The sequence below is a fragment of the Anabrus simplex genome, chromosome 2 (genome assembly GCF_040414725.1).
Source record: "Anabrus simplex isolate iqAnaSimp1 chromosome 2, ASM4041472v1, whole genome shotgun sequence".
In the NCBI taxonomy this organism is placed as follows: domain Eukaryota; kingdom Metazoa; phylum Arthropoda; class Insecta; order Orthoptera; family Tettigoniidae; genus Anabrus; species Anabrus simplex.
In genome coordinates, this window is record NC_090266.1 from 254,768,557 (window position 1) to 254,783,255 (window position 14,699).

Genomic DNA, 14,699 nt, shown 5'->3' on the forward strand with positions numbered 1-14,699 from the left:
CCACATACATTGTAAGATTAGGATGCTAATACTTGGTGTATTACACATTCATTATCAATCTTACTTGCTAATGCCACAAATTATATAGCGGAATTGTGTACAGGGTGTTGATAGAGAAAAAATATTTCGTCTTGAACATTTATAAAATGCGTATTTTTTCTGACAAGTAGATTTCACATAAACATGTAGTCTTGGTGTTGCATAATATAACAAACAGGATGCTTGGGAGGTTGTTCCTCGATTGTTGGACCCATATTTACGCTGACAATAATTAACGAATAAAACTTTAATTCAAGAACACAGGATACGCCACTTGTTCACAACACGAATCACAAATGAGTACAATATTGAAGTGGAATAGCTATACAAAATTACAAAATAAACGTTGTGCTACTATGTCTTAAACATTATTAGGGCAAACACTACTATTTTGGGGGGGGGGATCTTTATTTCTCATTGGCTGAAGTGTCTTTCAGGAGCACCACTCCTTGTGCGGATTGCTAAAATTATGGCGTTCGATGATATGCCATTTTCTTTAGAGTTGCCATGTGTCTCGTATTTGAAGCCAAAATGCATTTCTCTTATTGACGCAAATAGGACGGCAAGAATCCCGCTTTAATGGAGCAGTAAAACTAATAATTTTACTTCTTTATTTCATTCATTAAAATCGTAAGGATATCTTGTATGCAGGAATATATGAGACGAATATGCGTAGGAAGACGTATCATTACAACCTAGCATGTCGTGTGATCCAGTAGGCGGATTTTAGCATATTTGCATGTTGTATTTGTTAGTTGTAAATCATGTACTTCAATTGTATTCAGGTTATTTGCAACTAAAAGACAAAGTTTTTATAGTTCGTATACATGCATATTTTAGCTTTTGTCATATGTCATGAAAATCCACAGCCTGTTTCCAGTCATTCGACCGGATCAGGGATGGAATTAATGAAGCCTCCATCTAGCGGCGAGGATAGGAATTGTGCCGGCTGCCGAAGCTTGTCACACTCCTCTGGGGCAATGATTAATGGACTGTTGTCACATGCAAAAGCATACTTTATTGATTTATTTACTAATCTGGTGCTTACTTCAAGGTTAAAAGGGAAATCGGAAAAATGAAGTACTGTACTCGACCACCTGTCCTGAATTGCGCCCGGCTATGCTCGTCGGTAGAGATGGTGGAGCGTCCGTAATGTGCCTCCCAAAACTATCTATATAAATCGTAAACATTAAGGACAGGGGTATGAGAACATTAATATGAATGAAAACTATCTAACGTATTAGGTATCAGCAGTGGGCTGGCTGGCAGGCGATGAGCGTATGCTGTTGAACCACACTGACGTTTGGCTATACACATACGAACACGGTCTTTTTCAAAGTTCACCACGTCTGCTGTTAATCGCACGGTCCAGCGCACACACAACTTCCCATCAATATTACTCTTCGTAAATTCAGTATTCACACTGTACGGTTACAGTGGTTGTAGTACTTGATAACCACGGCCGAGTGTTTCAAAACCAGTCCAAGTTTCCTGTTGTACGTTTATCCTAGGCTGAGAAAATGTTGCTGTAGAAAAGAAAGAACTCTTTTTGGGGTGGTTGAATTTTTTAAACTTTAGTATTACGCTACAAATACATGTGGCTATAACACATACAAATTTCATTACCATCAGACAAGTAGTTTTCGATGTATATATTTTTAAATGAGCGTTTCCTAGAGAAGAAACCAAAAACTCGGAAAATATTAACTACAACCACAAATAAAAGATAATCAATGAACTTCAAAAACTATTTGTCCTATACAGAAGGTCGTTCGTGATCTCGGGGGACGATATTTGAAGGGTGATTAGCTTATGAAAACCCATATGTCTACCAACGATCGTGCTCGATTGGAAAACCAGCATTTCTAGTTATATGTCCCTTCAATGTAATTTCCATTGCAGCAGACTTTTTCGCCGAGCTAGCATGTCTATCTTATCTCATTCCTCCTGACATGCTTTCCAGTGGCCATTGATAGTGCATGGACGCCTATTTCCTATGGTCCTTTTTAGGAGTCCAGATGTACAGAAGTACACGGGTAACCCATCGGGTGCCTTCATTGGAATGTTGTAAATGGAATTGCATGGATTTCAGTTTCCATTCCAATTCTCTCTAAGAAAGGCGAGTCGAACGAGAGATCTGGCTGGATGCTTTATTTTGATGTACCCATAGAGTTAATACGATAAGTATTAGTACACCTGTGCTGACGAACGGTGTGTAGCATTGAGTCAGCTGCTATGCGATACTTGTTGGGGCTAAAGTAATAGGACTAATAGTATTACAAAACAATACATTCCTTTATTTTTATACATTTACAATTTGAACAAACTAAACTGTAAACTTATATTAAAAACATTATGTCAGGAAACACAAACAGCTATCGTGTCATAAGTATTCGTACAGAATGAAAGCATACTGTAAACAGGGTTATAAGCGCAGTTTCCATACGGCGAAAACTCGTCCGACAAGTAGTTGTTCAGTCCGAGATCGACTGCAACTGTGTATGTGCGATTGAAAAGTGGTGTCAGTTAGAGTCGTAAGGGAAAAGAAACCAATCAAGCGGAGCGCAAGCTTGTTATTAGCCTCCACAGTCAGTGTAAATCTTTACAGGCACGAACCTACTGCGCTGGCGTAGCAGGGGGAGAGGTGATACTCCCACGTGGCGCGTCCCTGGTGGTGGATAGGGGGATCCTAACCGGCTTGCCGGCGGACTTGAGCGAAATAAAATAGCTCTCGCGGACCTAACACAAAACCCCTTGTGAGTGGGGGACGCAGACGAAGAATGCACCCACTGTATCCCCTGCCTGTCAAAAGAGGCGACTAAAAGGGTTGACCAAGGGATGATCGAATTAGAACCATGTGACTACTTGTAATTAGTACCACCACACGGGGAATAGCCTGGGTCGCTTTTACTTGCGCGTAGTGCCACTATGTTTGGTACATAATAGGTTCATGATTAGTAGCGACAGTGTGTGCTTTCGGCTTTTACAGTACCTGTGTTTAGTACCACTACAAAGGGCACTAGAAATTTTTTGCAATGTGAGTGAACGCTTTAGACTTAAAAAAATTTCCACCACACTCAATACACTTCTCCGTTTGTCTAAACCAGTCACTGAATCAACACTGCCACTTTTCTTCGGTTACATTTTCACACTCTTGATCACATGTTGCCAGAAGCTCCTCATCGGATGCAAAACGCCGCCTTTTCAGCTTCATCTTCACTTCTGGGAAGAGTGCGAAGTCACATGGGCAAGATCAGGACTGTATGGAGGGTGATCAAGCACAATCAACCCTGATCTGGCAAGAAAATCCATTGTTGCATTAGCACGATGTGCTGGAGCATTGTCGTGATGCAAAAGCCAAGTGTTGAGCCGTGACCTTGGACGGAGCTTCTTGAGAGCCTGGATGACCTGAGGCAGACAAGTCACACTGTACCACTTCGCAGTAACTGTCCTGTGTGTTTCTAGCACAACCCGAGTCAGGATGCCCCGTTTGGTGGAGAATACTGCAATCATCCTTTTCTTCACTGACCTTGATTTTCGCACAGTCACAGGAGTACCCTCATCTTCAAATAGCCACACCTTGTTCTGGGATTTTGTTGGAACATCGTAATAATAAAGCCAAGTTTCGTCACCTGTAACGATGCTATTGACGTTACGCGAAGTCCCATTTTCAAACTGTTTTAGCATTTTTCGGCACCATTTCACTTGAGTGCCCTTTGTTCCTCTGAAAGTGAATGGGGCACCCAAAGGGAACACACTTTTCTAACATGGAGGTGGTCATGTAGAATTGAATGAATAGCTGGTGCAGGGTTGTGGAGGGTCTCTCCTACCTGCCGATATGTCAACCGCATCTCTTGCTGCAACATTTTCCTCACAGCTTCAATGTTTTCCTTAGTCACTGATTCAGATGGTCGCCCAGAACGAGGATCGTCTTCAACCCCAAAATTTCCCCTCCGAAACTCTTTGTACCAGCGGAAAATTGTTGTCCAATGTGGACAGTCTTTCCCCAGCACAGGAGTCATTTCCTCCACGCACTGGTCAACAGTAAATCCACGAGCAAAATTGTAGCGGTTAATTGCGCGATATTCACCCTTAGACCACACTGACATCTTAACTTGCTTTCAATCCCACTGCTTGATAACAACTGGTGTGAAGGTCGCGCCTTGCTAAACAACTTCGTTCCATTGGAATTGGGAAAGCTTTGCCCCAGCCATGTAATCCAGACATCTCTGGAGAACATGAATGCTCATTTTTCTGAAATAAAAATCAAACCGGAAATACACACAATATCACAGACTATAAAATCTCTTCTGAATCAGCCACCACCAAATAGGCCATTCTTTGAATTTCGCGAAGTCACAGAGATTGACGTGAAACGCGAGGTATTATCAATCACATCATCTGCTGTAGGACCTGATGAAATACCCATACTCATAATACAACACATCATTGACATTATTCTTCCCGCCATTACTCATATATACAACACGTGCCTCACAAGTGGCCTCTTTCCAAAAATGTGGAAAAATGCCATTATAAATCCTGTTCCCAAAACTTCCTCACCTGTACTTATAACACATTATCGACCTGTTTGCATACTTTCATCTCTCTCCAAGCCTCTTGAACGCATAGTACACGTGCAATTAACCGACTATTTAAATAAATACAAACTACTTGACCCTTTACAATCGGGTTTCAAAAAAGGACACAGTACGGCCACTGCCCTGCTGAAAGTTACAGACGACATGAGACGTGCTATGGACGAAAGGCAGGTGACGTTACTTACACTTAATTTTAGCAGCGCTTTTGACACTGTAAATATAGACGTACTGGTTGCTAAATTGAAATCGCTTCACCTTGGACAGACAGCTCTAGAATTCTTTCTCTCATATCTTACGGAACGAAAACAACGCCTAATTCTTCAGAATAGCTCATCCGAATGGGTAATGAAATATTCAGGAGTACCACAAGGCTCTGTACTTGGACCACTTCTCTTTGTTATCTATATTAACGATATATCGACATGGCTGAGACACTGTAAATACCACTTGTATGCTGACGATCTACAGATCTATTATCATTCCAAAATTTCAGACATCAATCAAGCAATAGGTTGTATGAACTCTGACTAAAATAATATCTCTGCATACGCTCATGAAAACTGTATTTTAATTAATCCATCAAAATCTAAAGCTATTATTGTTGGGCAGACGAAACAAATCAGTGCGGAAAAAAACAAAAACATTCCTCCACTAACTTTATCTGGTAAAATTATTCCGTACGAAAACTCGGTAAGAAATCTTGGTGTAATTATAAACGAGACTCTTAACTGGGGAGAGCACATTACAAATATCAAATCAAAAATCAAAATCTCTTTATTTGCAAATGAGGTGTCTACCTCGGTGGCAAATGGTACACTAAAATACATTATTGTCAAGCACTAAATTTTAAATTAACAGGAGACGAAGAAAATTTTCCTAGAATACAGTATTATACAATTTACGCTAATTATTTTTTCTATTAAACACACACATCATCCTTAATAAATTTATATTGTTTACAAAATTCTACTTATAATATCTTACAAACATAGTCAACTCATATACAGTACGGTATGTGAAATTACATCTAATAATACTATACAACTGGTATAAGATTAAAATTAACATTGAATTTATTTACATGTTTATATTTTACCCATTTTGGAACCTAAGTAGCATAACGACCTGCTGCGTCTTAACCAGAGCCCCTTTTGCCACCACTTTTCTGAGTTCCTGAAGGGCCTTCACAGCTACCGTAGCGGTCCCAGGGCCCTCGAAGTCCCCACTGTACTTCACCCCTACAGGCAGTCCCCTACTTGGGCTGTCCAAACTCCTTAGACCAGGGGATGGAATTAATTTAATCACACACATTTTTTATTTACAATATCCTGCACTGGTCGAATGCCCTCTAACATTTCATTTATTTTCTCTGTTGCTGTTTATTCTCTTCTTGAATATCTGTACAGATTTTGTAAAAGGATCAAATACTACCCCTGGTAAACTGTTCCACTCCTTCACGCCCTTCCCAATGAAAGAAAATTTACCCCAATCGCTTCTGCTAAAATTCCTTCTAATTTTGTACTTGTGGTCAGTTCTACCAATATAATTATTTTCCAACTGAAGCCTCTCACGGATATCTCTCCATGCTTCTTCTCCTGTATAGGCTCTATATAATCCTATAAGTCTAGTTTTCTCTCTTCTCTTACTTAAAGTTTCCCACCCAAGTTCCTTTAACATTTCTGATACACTACTCTTTCTCCTGAAATCCCCTGTTACAAACCTTGCTGCTTTCCTCTGCACACCATCTATATCTGTAGAAAAGTGTATGCGTCCCTTCACCCACTAAAATATCATCAAAATATGCTGCCACTAAACATGAGAATTAGGCTTATAAATACTCTTATCCTCCCTGCATTTTCCTACTGTGACGTAGTACTAATTGATGCCACGAGAGAACAACTAAACCGATTATAACGTGCTATGAACTCATGTATTAGATTTATATTTTCCTTACGCTATGATCATGTTACCCCTTATTATCGACAACTTTCCCTTCTAAAATTTTAAAAATACAGAAACCTCCACGTGGCAGTATTAAACTTTCGAGTATTAAAAGAGAATATCCCATACTACTTATCTTCAAAACTCAATTTCCTATCCTCTTTCCACCAGCATAACACACGCTCCGGCAGTACACTTGCTATCCCTCTCAGCAGGTCAGCAGCATTTAGACGTTCCTTTGTTGCAAATGGAGCTATAATATGGAATTCTCTCCCCCACAACATTAGAGCCATAAAATCCTTAAATTCCTTCAAGTTGTCTTGCCGTGAGTATCTCCTCGATGTGTGCCGCCAGGCTGAATGAATCTGGTAGAGTGATTGTATGTATGAATGTACGTTTACTGTGCATATGGTATTTTGTGTCATTCAACTTTTAATTTGTAACGATAGTTTTAAGACATGGCTAAGAATATTTATAGAGTTTACGTTATTTTGTTTCATAGTTTGTAATGGTAGTTTTAAGTCGACATTATGAATATTGCTGTCAGATGTACAATGTTAATGAAGTGTGGTTAAGTGTAAGAGAGAACCATGAGTCCTAACTTCGCCACTACAAATAAAAGCAAATATAATAATAATAATAATAATAATACACCGCACTGTTCTCATTATTTCTTCCGGCCGAGAGAGCGCCTAACGCTTTTGGGGGCCCGTCCCGCACCGCGGGGAATGAAAATGTCGGTAGGCCCGCAAGTGGCCACGGCTGGTCCGTGGTCCAACAGCTCTGCGCTCTGATCGGCGATACCGCTATTATATTCCGAAGCGTATATTTATCACCTATTTTGGGGGTGTTAAATATTGCTCATTTCAGCACCACCCTCGCCAGATGAGAGCGTTGCGATGTTCGGCGTATCTTATGACAAAATTGCGGCCTGTTTGACCAATATAGCTGGAATTACTGGTTTGGCATTTTAATTTGTAAACTCCGGAGTTCAAATATTTGTTATTAATGTTGTTATTGTTGTTGTTGTTGTCTCAAATATAATCGCGTTTCAGCTATGAGTGAACATCATAAAGCATCCAGCCACGAATACACTTCAGTAGATAAAGATCTTAAGATTTTGCATTATGAGCAAAAAGGCACCTTGCTCAATGTTCTCGAGAGCATCCACATCGATTTAGATCATTTTGTGAACCCCTCTCACAATTTAAATGAAGTCAACGAGAAAAAGAACATTCTACTTGAAACATTCATTCAATATATTTGTCAGAATTTCCATAATATAGACAAACCCCGCCTCCATTTCTCCAACTCACCACCACTCCCCCCTCCCCACATAGCCCTGTACCCCGCTTTCCCCCTCCGCACCTTCCATCCTCGCAAACACAGCTGAACCAACAATAGACTCGATCGCGCGAACCAGACCGTTACTTTGAGAAGGCCAGGCCGTTTGAGAGGACAACCACCTTCTAAACACCGTAAGTTTAAAATTCCTACACACCCATTCCACACTTTTTACTTATCAGCCCATGTTTCTCACACAACCTCATTTTTTTAATTACAGATTGGAACTTCATTGACGGTTTTTACTAGGTCACTTACATTTTACCATGCATCTGTCATCTCCCTAACACAGCTTCTCAATTTTATGTCGCGGCCCTTCCGACCTTTTACAATAAGGCAAACCAACCAGCCAACATTATGAAACGATAATCAAGAATGGGACCGCTTGATTGAGAAGATATTGAGAATGCTGCTGTTTTAAAGCTTTAAATTTCATAGGTGTTTTACCTTGTCACATGCTTTTCGCCTGCACGTTATGTCAGGCTTGGTTTCTGAAACTTTTTCGCTCAATCATACCTATCACCGTCTTCTTCTTCAATCATTCCTATCACCGTCTTCCTCTTCACTAACTTTTTCACATAGTCTACCCATCTCCTACATCTAAAACACCGCACTGTTCTCATTACTTCTCCCGGCCCGAGAGAGCGCCCCCCTCCTTGCCAATTCGACGTGATGGATTTCTACAAAGACAGATTTTCTGCCTGAATTTTCGACAGTGATTTCGCCCAGTTTTGTATTGTTACAAAACCAATATTTTGTAAACTAAGAGGCCCGCAACCTCGCTATGTGCAATTATTGTTCATTCCCATCTGTATCATTTGTTTTCATTTCTTTTGTTCTTAGTTTAACACATTTTTTAGTTTCAATTATCTTTTGTATTAACCCCTGTTTCACTGATTTTATCGCAGTAAGTTGTTTTTTGCTCCACGTGATGATGTAAATATTGTATATTGTGCTAATTTTGTTTCCGTATAGGCTCTCTTTTGTTTTTTCATTTGTTCCTTCATTATGTTTTTTGGCAATTTTTAGCTTGTATTATGTAAATTATTTCACCCCCCTTTTTCACTTGAATTTGATTACTCCGTCTAATGATGGAATATATGATGTATTGAATTACGAGGATTTACTCAAATTTTTTTCATCCCTGTAAATGGTTATTTCCAGCATAACGTACCATCGTGTAATTTCCGTCGCTTCGCTAATGAATTCAAGTCTTTACAAAGACGACTCTTCTAAAATAGTGAAATCTAATTTCAGACCTTTACTACAAATGACAAACATCTCAGTTACAGTTTCTTTCTAACAATAAACTGGCTCGAGCGCTCACCAGCTGGCTTAACAACGGGAACACGACCCTTCCTCGCTATCTCTTAAAAAACCACACATGTTATCTTAACCTGCATCAGATGAAAACCTCGCCTCGCGGGCAATTCCCATGAGATATCATTATTGAACAACACAGAATATGCAAAGACATTTCATTTAAAACTTTACTTGAAATATTCTTACTCATCACGGCCCTACTGTTTCACCTAGAATCCTAACTATGGACTATTTCCATATCATTAAATTACTCAAAAATAAATCCTCGGGTTCCCTACAGTGATAATCCCGGCATGAAGTCTCTTCATCATTACAGGATTTCAACAACCTGATCCACATTCCTTCCGATTTTTGCAAGACATATACCACTTGCTGTCACAAATTCTCTACACGACAATAATGTGGAATATTTCTGTTTGGTGACCCACTGTGTTACATAAAACACTCTGTGACAAACTAACCATCTCTCCTCATATATCTGAGATTGACAACACGATATTTCCAAAAAACGAAGCTCACAGCTTGACTATCAAAAATTTTTATTCATCAGTTCTACACAGATTTTAACAGACTTTTGGAATAGTACTCCCCTTCAACAAAATCACACCGGTCTCGCCTCTTAACTTCCCTTGACACATTTTTTACAGCGCCGAACACACGACGGTGTGCCTTCCGCACCAGCTGACATTCCATCATTACCGCGCACTCGTTCTAAATGGTAATCCACAGATTACACATACAGGTAATTCATCTTTACACTGAACAGAATTTGATGATAAATTAATGTCTTAACTTTGGCATACAACAAATATAGAAAATAAACGCACGGAAATAATACTTTGCTCTAGACATTATATTCGTTTTTACAGCCATCAAATATATTACTATACAACACTTCACACGCTAGTTTCGCGACTTTCCGATTATCCAAGAAACATAAAAAATAACCTTTGTCATATTCCTCTGGCATTTTCACGAAATAAAAGGGTGACCAAAATGCGTCACAGTTACACAAATAAAATGGTGACATGATGAAATAAATAAAATATACTTTATAACAAAGGTAATTTACATACGTGTAGTCGTACGTCGTCTCCCATCTTAACAGGCCCACCAGCCTCTCTCATTCTTTATCTAGCCATCTCGACAGATAGTGGCTTTACAAACGCATTCTTCCTTTTTGTTTATTTTTAACATCATTCACCTGAAAATAATGACATGAAGAAAGAAATTGCCCTTCACACGTTCTCCTCCTCGCGAACCGGATACGTTCGTTAAATCCCCGATCCGCACATGCAGTAGAGTTAAATAAGGATATTTCTAATTTAACTGCAGGACTTCGGCGTTATAATGACAATCTGTTGCATGGACGTGAATTTACATGACGGTTCCACTTGGGAATACCGTTAATTTGATTGACCATCTCTCTCCACTTGGAGATGACGTTAAATAGCCACCTTTGGCCAAACTGCTTTCCGTTCTGGGGACTTAAGTCTACACAACCGATTTTTAATGTTATTCTGAACAGTGCTTGACATTTATTTTTTACCATTCTTTATAACTAGATATTTTGTGTGAGGAGATATAAGCCAGAACTTCTCAGTGTTCTGAGAAAGGGTTCTTAAGCTAGAGTTGGATGGTTGAAAGGCAGGTTAATCAAATACAGGCAACAATCCTGAGTAATATTCTTCACCATACAGTCCAGAAATATCCTTGGATTACCTTTCTCAATCCTTACATCAAGTGATGTCAGGAATCACAATTATGTAGTTTGTTTAGAAGCCATAAATTTGTTCTTGCATAATTAGTCATCGTACTAACTTGGACTTTGCAGTTGATCAGCATATGATTAATCAATTTAGGTTTAAAAGAAATGTTGGTTTCCCAATGGAATCTTAATATTTGATTTAAACTCTATTGTTTAGATCTGAGCTGTCCAAACAGTGCTCCCGGCACAATTGCTTACCAGACAGTGCAACAGTGTACAAGACTTGTACAGGTCATTCTAACTTTCTTTGTCGCTCTCTTGCTTACCTCACATTATTGCTCAGCACTTGTGATAGGTTGCAAAGTTTATGCTTGGTGGTAGCATTCCAACTATGATGAGACTTGAAAGGAAATGGAGAAATAGAGTGTCTTCCATCTTCAAACAGGAGTGGGAGGTGCTTTATTTATTAATTCTGCTTAACGGAAGCACTAAATGTGTTATGTAATTTTGTCATTTTAAATTTAAAGATGCATTTGCTGGAACACATTGAAGTAATTCTAAGATTAAAATACTAATTTTCCGCATGTCTTATTGAATTTACAGACCTCAAACCCAGTCCTGATGCATATGTTGAACCTTTTTCTTTGTCTGGTGAAGACGTTCTATATACCGTTTTGTACAATACCAGGCTGAAAGATATGTTTAACAACTCTTCTGCTTTGCAGGAGTTTTACAGTAAATTACTTTAGTTAGTGTATTTCAGATTCCATAATGAGGTGGTTGAAGGTGCTCTCCATGTTCAGTTTTACTTACATCTGAGAAAGTCTTCTTTTGGCGTCAGAGCTCACCACGCGAGCATTGTTCACCTACAGCAATCTCAACCACTATGGGCGATCTGCAGTTTCAAGGACACTTGTTCATGATATAGGATGAATTGTAAATAAAGAACATAGGCAGTAAATGACCTTACACAGCACCGTAGTGCATATACAGTATGTAAAGATACATTCACACAAAAAAAAAACTATTATTAAAAAATTAATTGTTTCCTATACATAATATAAGTCCCACTTTGTGTACTTTGTATAATTGAAGTTCCAGCATTTAGTGCTGAACATGGAAAGGCAAAGAAAAGAAATGTATAATAATGAGACTTCTGCAAAATGCATTAAAATGCTGTTCAGTGAAGTTGTTCTTACTATGACTCTCTACCTTTGTTGCTGGGTGATCTCAAATGAAATGGTGGGGACAGGTGCAGCAGTGCTTGTTGGGTGTGCAAAATCTGGACAGGTCTGGTTGAGATAACTCATCAGATATGGAAACGATTGATACAAAATGATGTGGGACTTAAACAACAAGTGCTTGGAATAGAACAATATATGTTATGCACAAACACAATTTAATTGTACATTTTTCCTACAGTTTTACTCATTGTTTAAACTGAACTCCTATCTGAAACTAGTTTGAAAATTTATCACTTGTTGACGGACTGGAAAACATAAATTGATGATGATGATGATGATGATGATGATGCTTGTTGTTTAAAGGGGCCTAACATCGAAGGTCATCGGCCCAAAAAAAAAAACATAAATTACCATAACTGTAAGCATGGGGCTGATGACATTACATGAAACAGCAACTGCATGTACTGGTTATAAAGAGGCAATTTGCCTTTAACTCGGTAAGCTACAAGGTTCAGAAGGAGATTCTAATTCACGAGACTATGTGCACTAAATTTTAAAATAAATTGTTTTAGAGTTCAATATTTATTTCATGGTTTTTATTCTTAACATACTCTGTGATATACTGTAAACAAATTGTATTATGCCTATTTTTAAAAAGTATTAGCAAACTATATATTCTGTGTTTTGATTGAACAGGCATATCTACAGCTATAATGGAGGAGGAAGAAAGTTATAATGTGCAAGAAACTGATGACCCTAGTGCATGGAGTGACAGATTACCTGTGAGTCAACTGTGCAGAATCTGTGCTAATCCGAACGACTTCCTCATAAGTATTTTTGAGGGTGAAGGATCAGACCATGAATTGGGAATGAAAATCAACAAGCATCTCCCCATTCAGGTATTTTGCCATATTTTTTGACACAAACATTGATTGGCCTCTATATGTAGATGCTATTTTTGTGGTACATACTACATTTTAAAAATGTAATGGGTAACATTTTAGAATTTCTGTTGTGCTTGAGAATAGTATTTTTTTTTTTTTTTCCTTTTTTTTTTTTTTCTCCCCCGGTCATACTCTTTCATCGGAAAATTTTCTACCAAACAACTTATGTGTAGATACACAGTTTCAGCCATAGTTTCTGTCACCAAAGTTTCAAGGTGGCTTTTGACATGAAAGGTTTGATACTTTGCTTGTAAGAAGGGAGCAATTGATGTAATAGCCATAGTCTAGTATTGGTACTGTAATTCATTATCCTGAAATCATTGGCATATTTAGGTATAGAAGATCAAGGATCAAGCATAGAGCAGGGCAGCACACAGTGATGACCCATTTTTACAGCATGAAACATGTCTTTCATGCCGTTTACATACACAAGAGAAATAATTTTTATTTATTCACTGAAAGTTTAAATTGTAAGCATAATGCTGTGTAATCAGATTCTTCATATTTAGGAGACAGATTTGAGCATATTTACTTTTCTTTTTTTTTTTTTCCATAGTTGCAGATCATGTGTAGCTATTAATAAAGGGTTTCAAGTTATTTGGAACCAAATTACAAGACTTTATAGTGCATACAAATGCATATCTCGTTTTTTGGCAATCTGATACATAAAATATGATCAAGAATTACAGAAATTGGAAAAATAAAGTACAGAAGAAACAGAGACCTTACAACACTTAATAGTTTATAATTAATTATTATAATTGATAACATTCAGACAGCGCACTGTTGTCAACAAATAATTGTGAGTAATACTGCAGCAGTTAACAAAGCACTCTGTAATTAAAGGCATTGTTGACTGTGCAAATGTATAATGTTTATCGCCATATATATCTATTCTCCCACCCCTTTCCAAAGTACTAGAACGCTTGGTACACGAACAAGTCCTTACTTGCTTGACTAACTACTCACTGCTTGACCCTTACCAATCTGGTTTCAATAAAGGACACAGCACGACTGCCTTACTGGAAGTATAGTACGCACACCTTTTAGTGATACATGCACACCCTAGTGCTGAATCGGTCAACCTCGGTTATCTTCGAGGTTCGTATCAACCACCTTTGAAACACAAACCATGAATCGCTTATGCATTGCCGTGAGACATCTGGCGTACGCTTTACATACTAGTACTGTTGTTGTGTATACAGAAAAGCCAAACTATAAAATTCATGCTAGGAACAAGATTTGCATCGAGAAATGTAATATAATGTTATATAATGTGTGTGTGTGTGTGTGTGACACAATTGTTGGCGTAAGATAATACATGTTTAGAAAATTCATATCGATCGATCATATTATCGATTCAATTCAGATTTCATTTCCATTCAGTTGGCAGTATAATCAGAACCGGGAGAGCTCCCTCCTTACTCCTCACCCCTTACAAAATAATATCGCTAAAAGTTGCGCGGACTATACCTGATGATATCCAACACGCGATGGACACTCAACAAGTGACTGTCCTGGGTTTACTCAATTTTTCTAGTGCTTTTGATACTGTTGTTCCTCAACTGCTACTTTCAAAATTAGATTCATTAAATTTCAGCAAGACGGCAATAAA

General features: G+C 38.4%; 1 protein-coding gene across 3 annotated transcripts in view; it reads left to right on the forward strand.

Annotated features, from left to right (window-relative positions):
* Window positions 1–14,699, forward strand: part of LOC136863506 (zinc finger protein 260) — a 611,998-nt gene that overhangs the window by 139,167 nt on the left and 458,132 nt on the right. For all 3 annotated transcript variants that reach the window (XM_068226143.1, XM_068226144.1, XM_068226142.1), the window contains exon 3: window positions 12,837–13,039. In XM_068226143.1, the coding sequence (XP_068082244.1) occupies window positions 12,854–13,039 (186 nt within the window). In that variant the 5' untranslated portion in view covers window positions 12,837–12,853. The remainder of the gene's footprint in view (window positions 1–12,836; window positions 13,040–14,699) is intronic.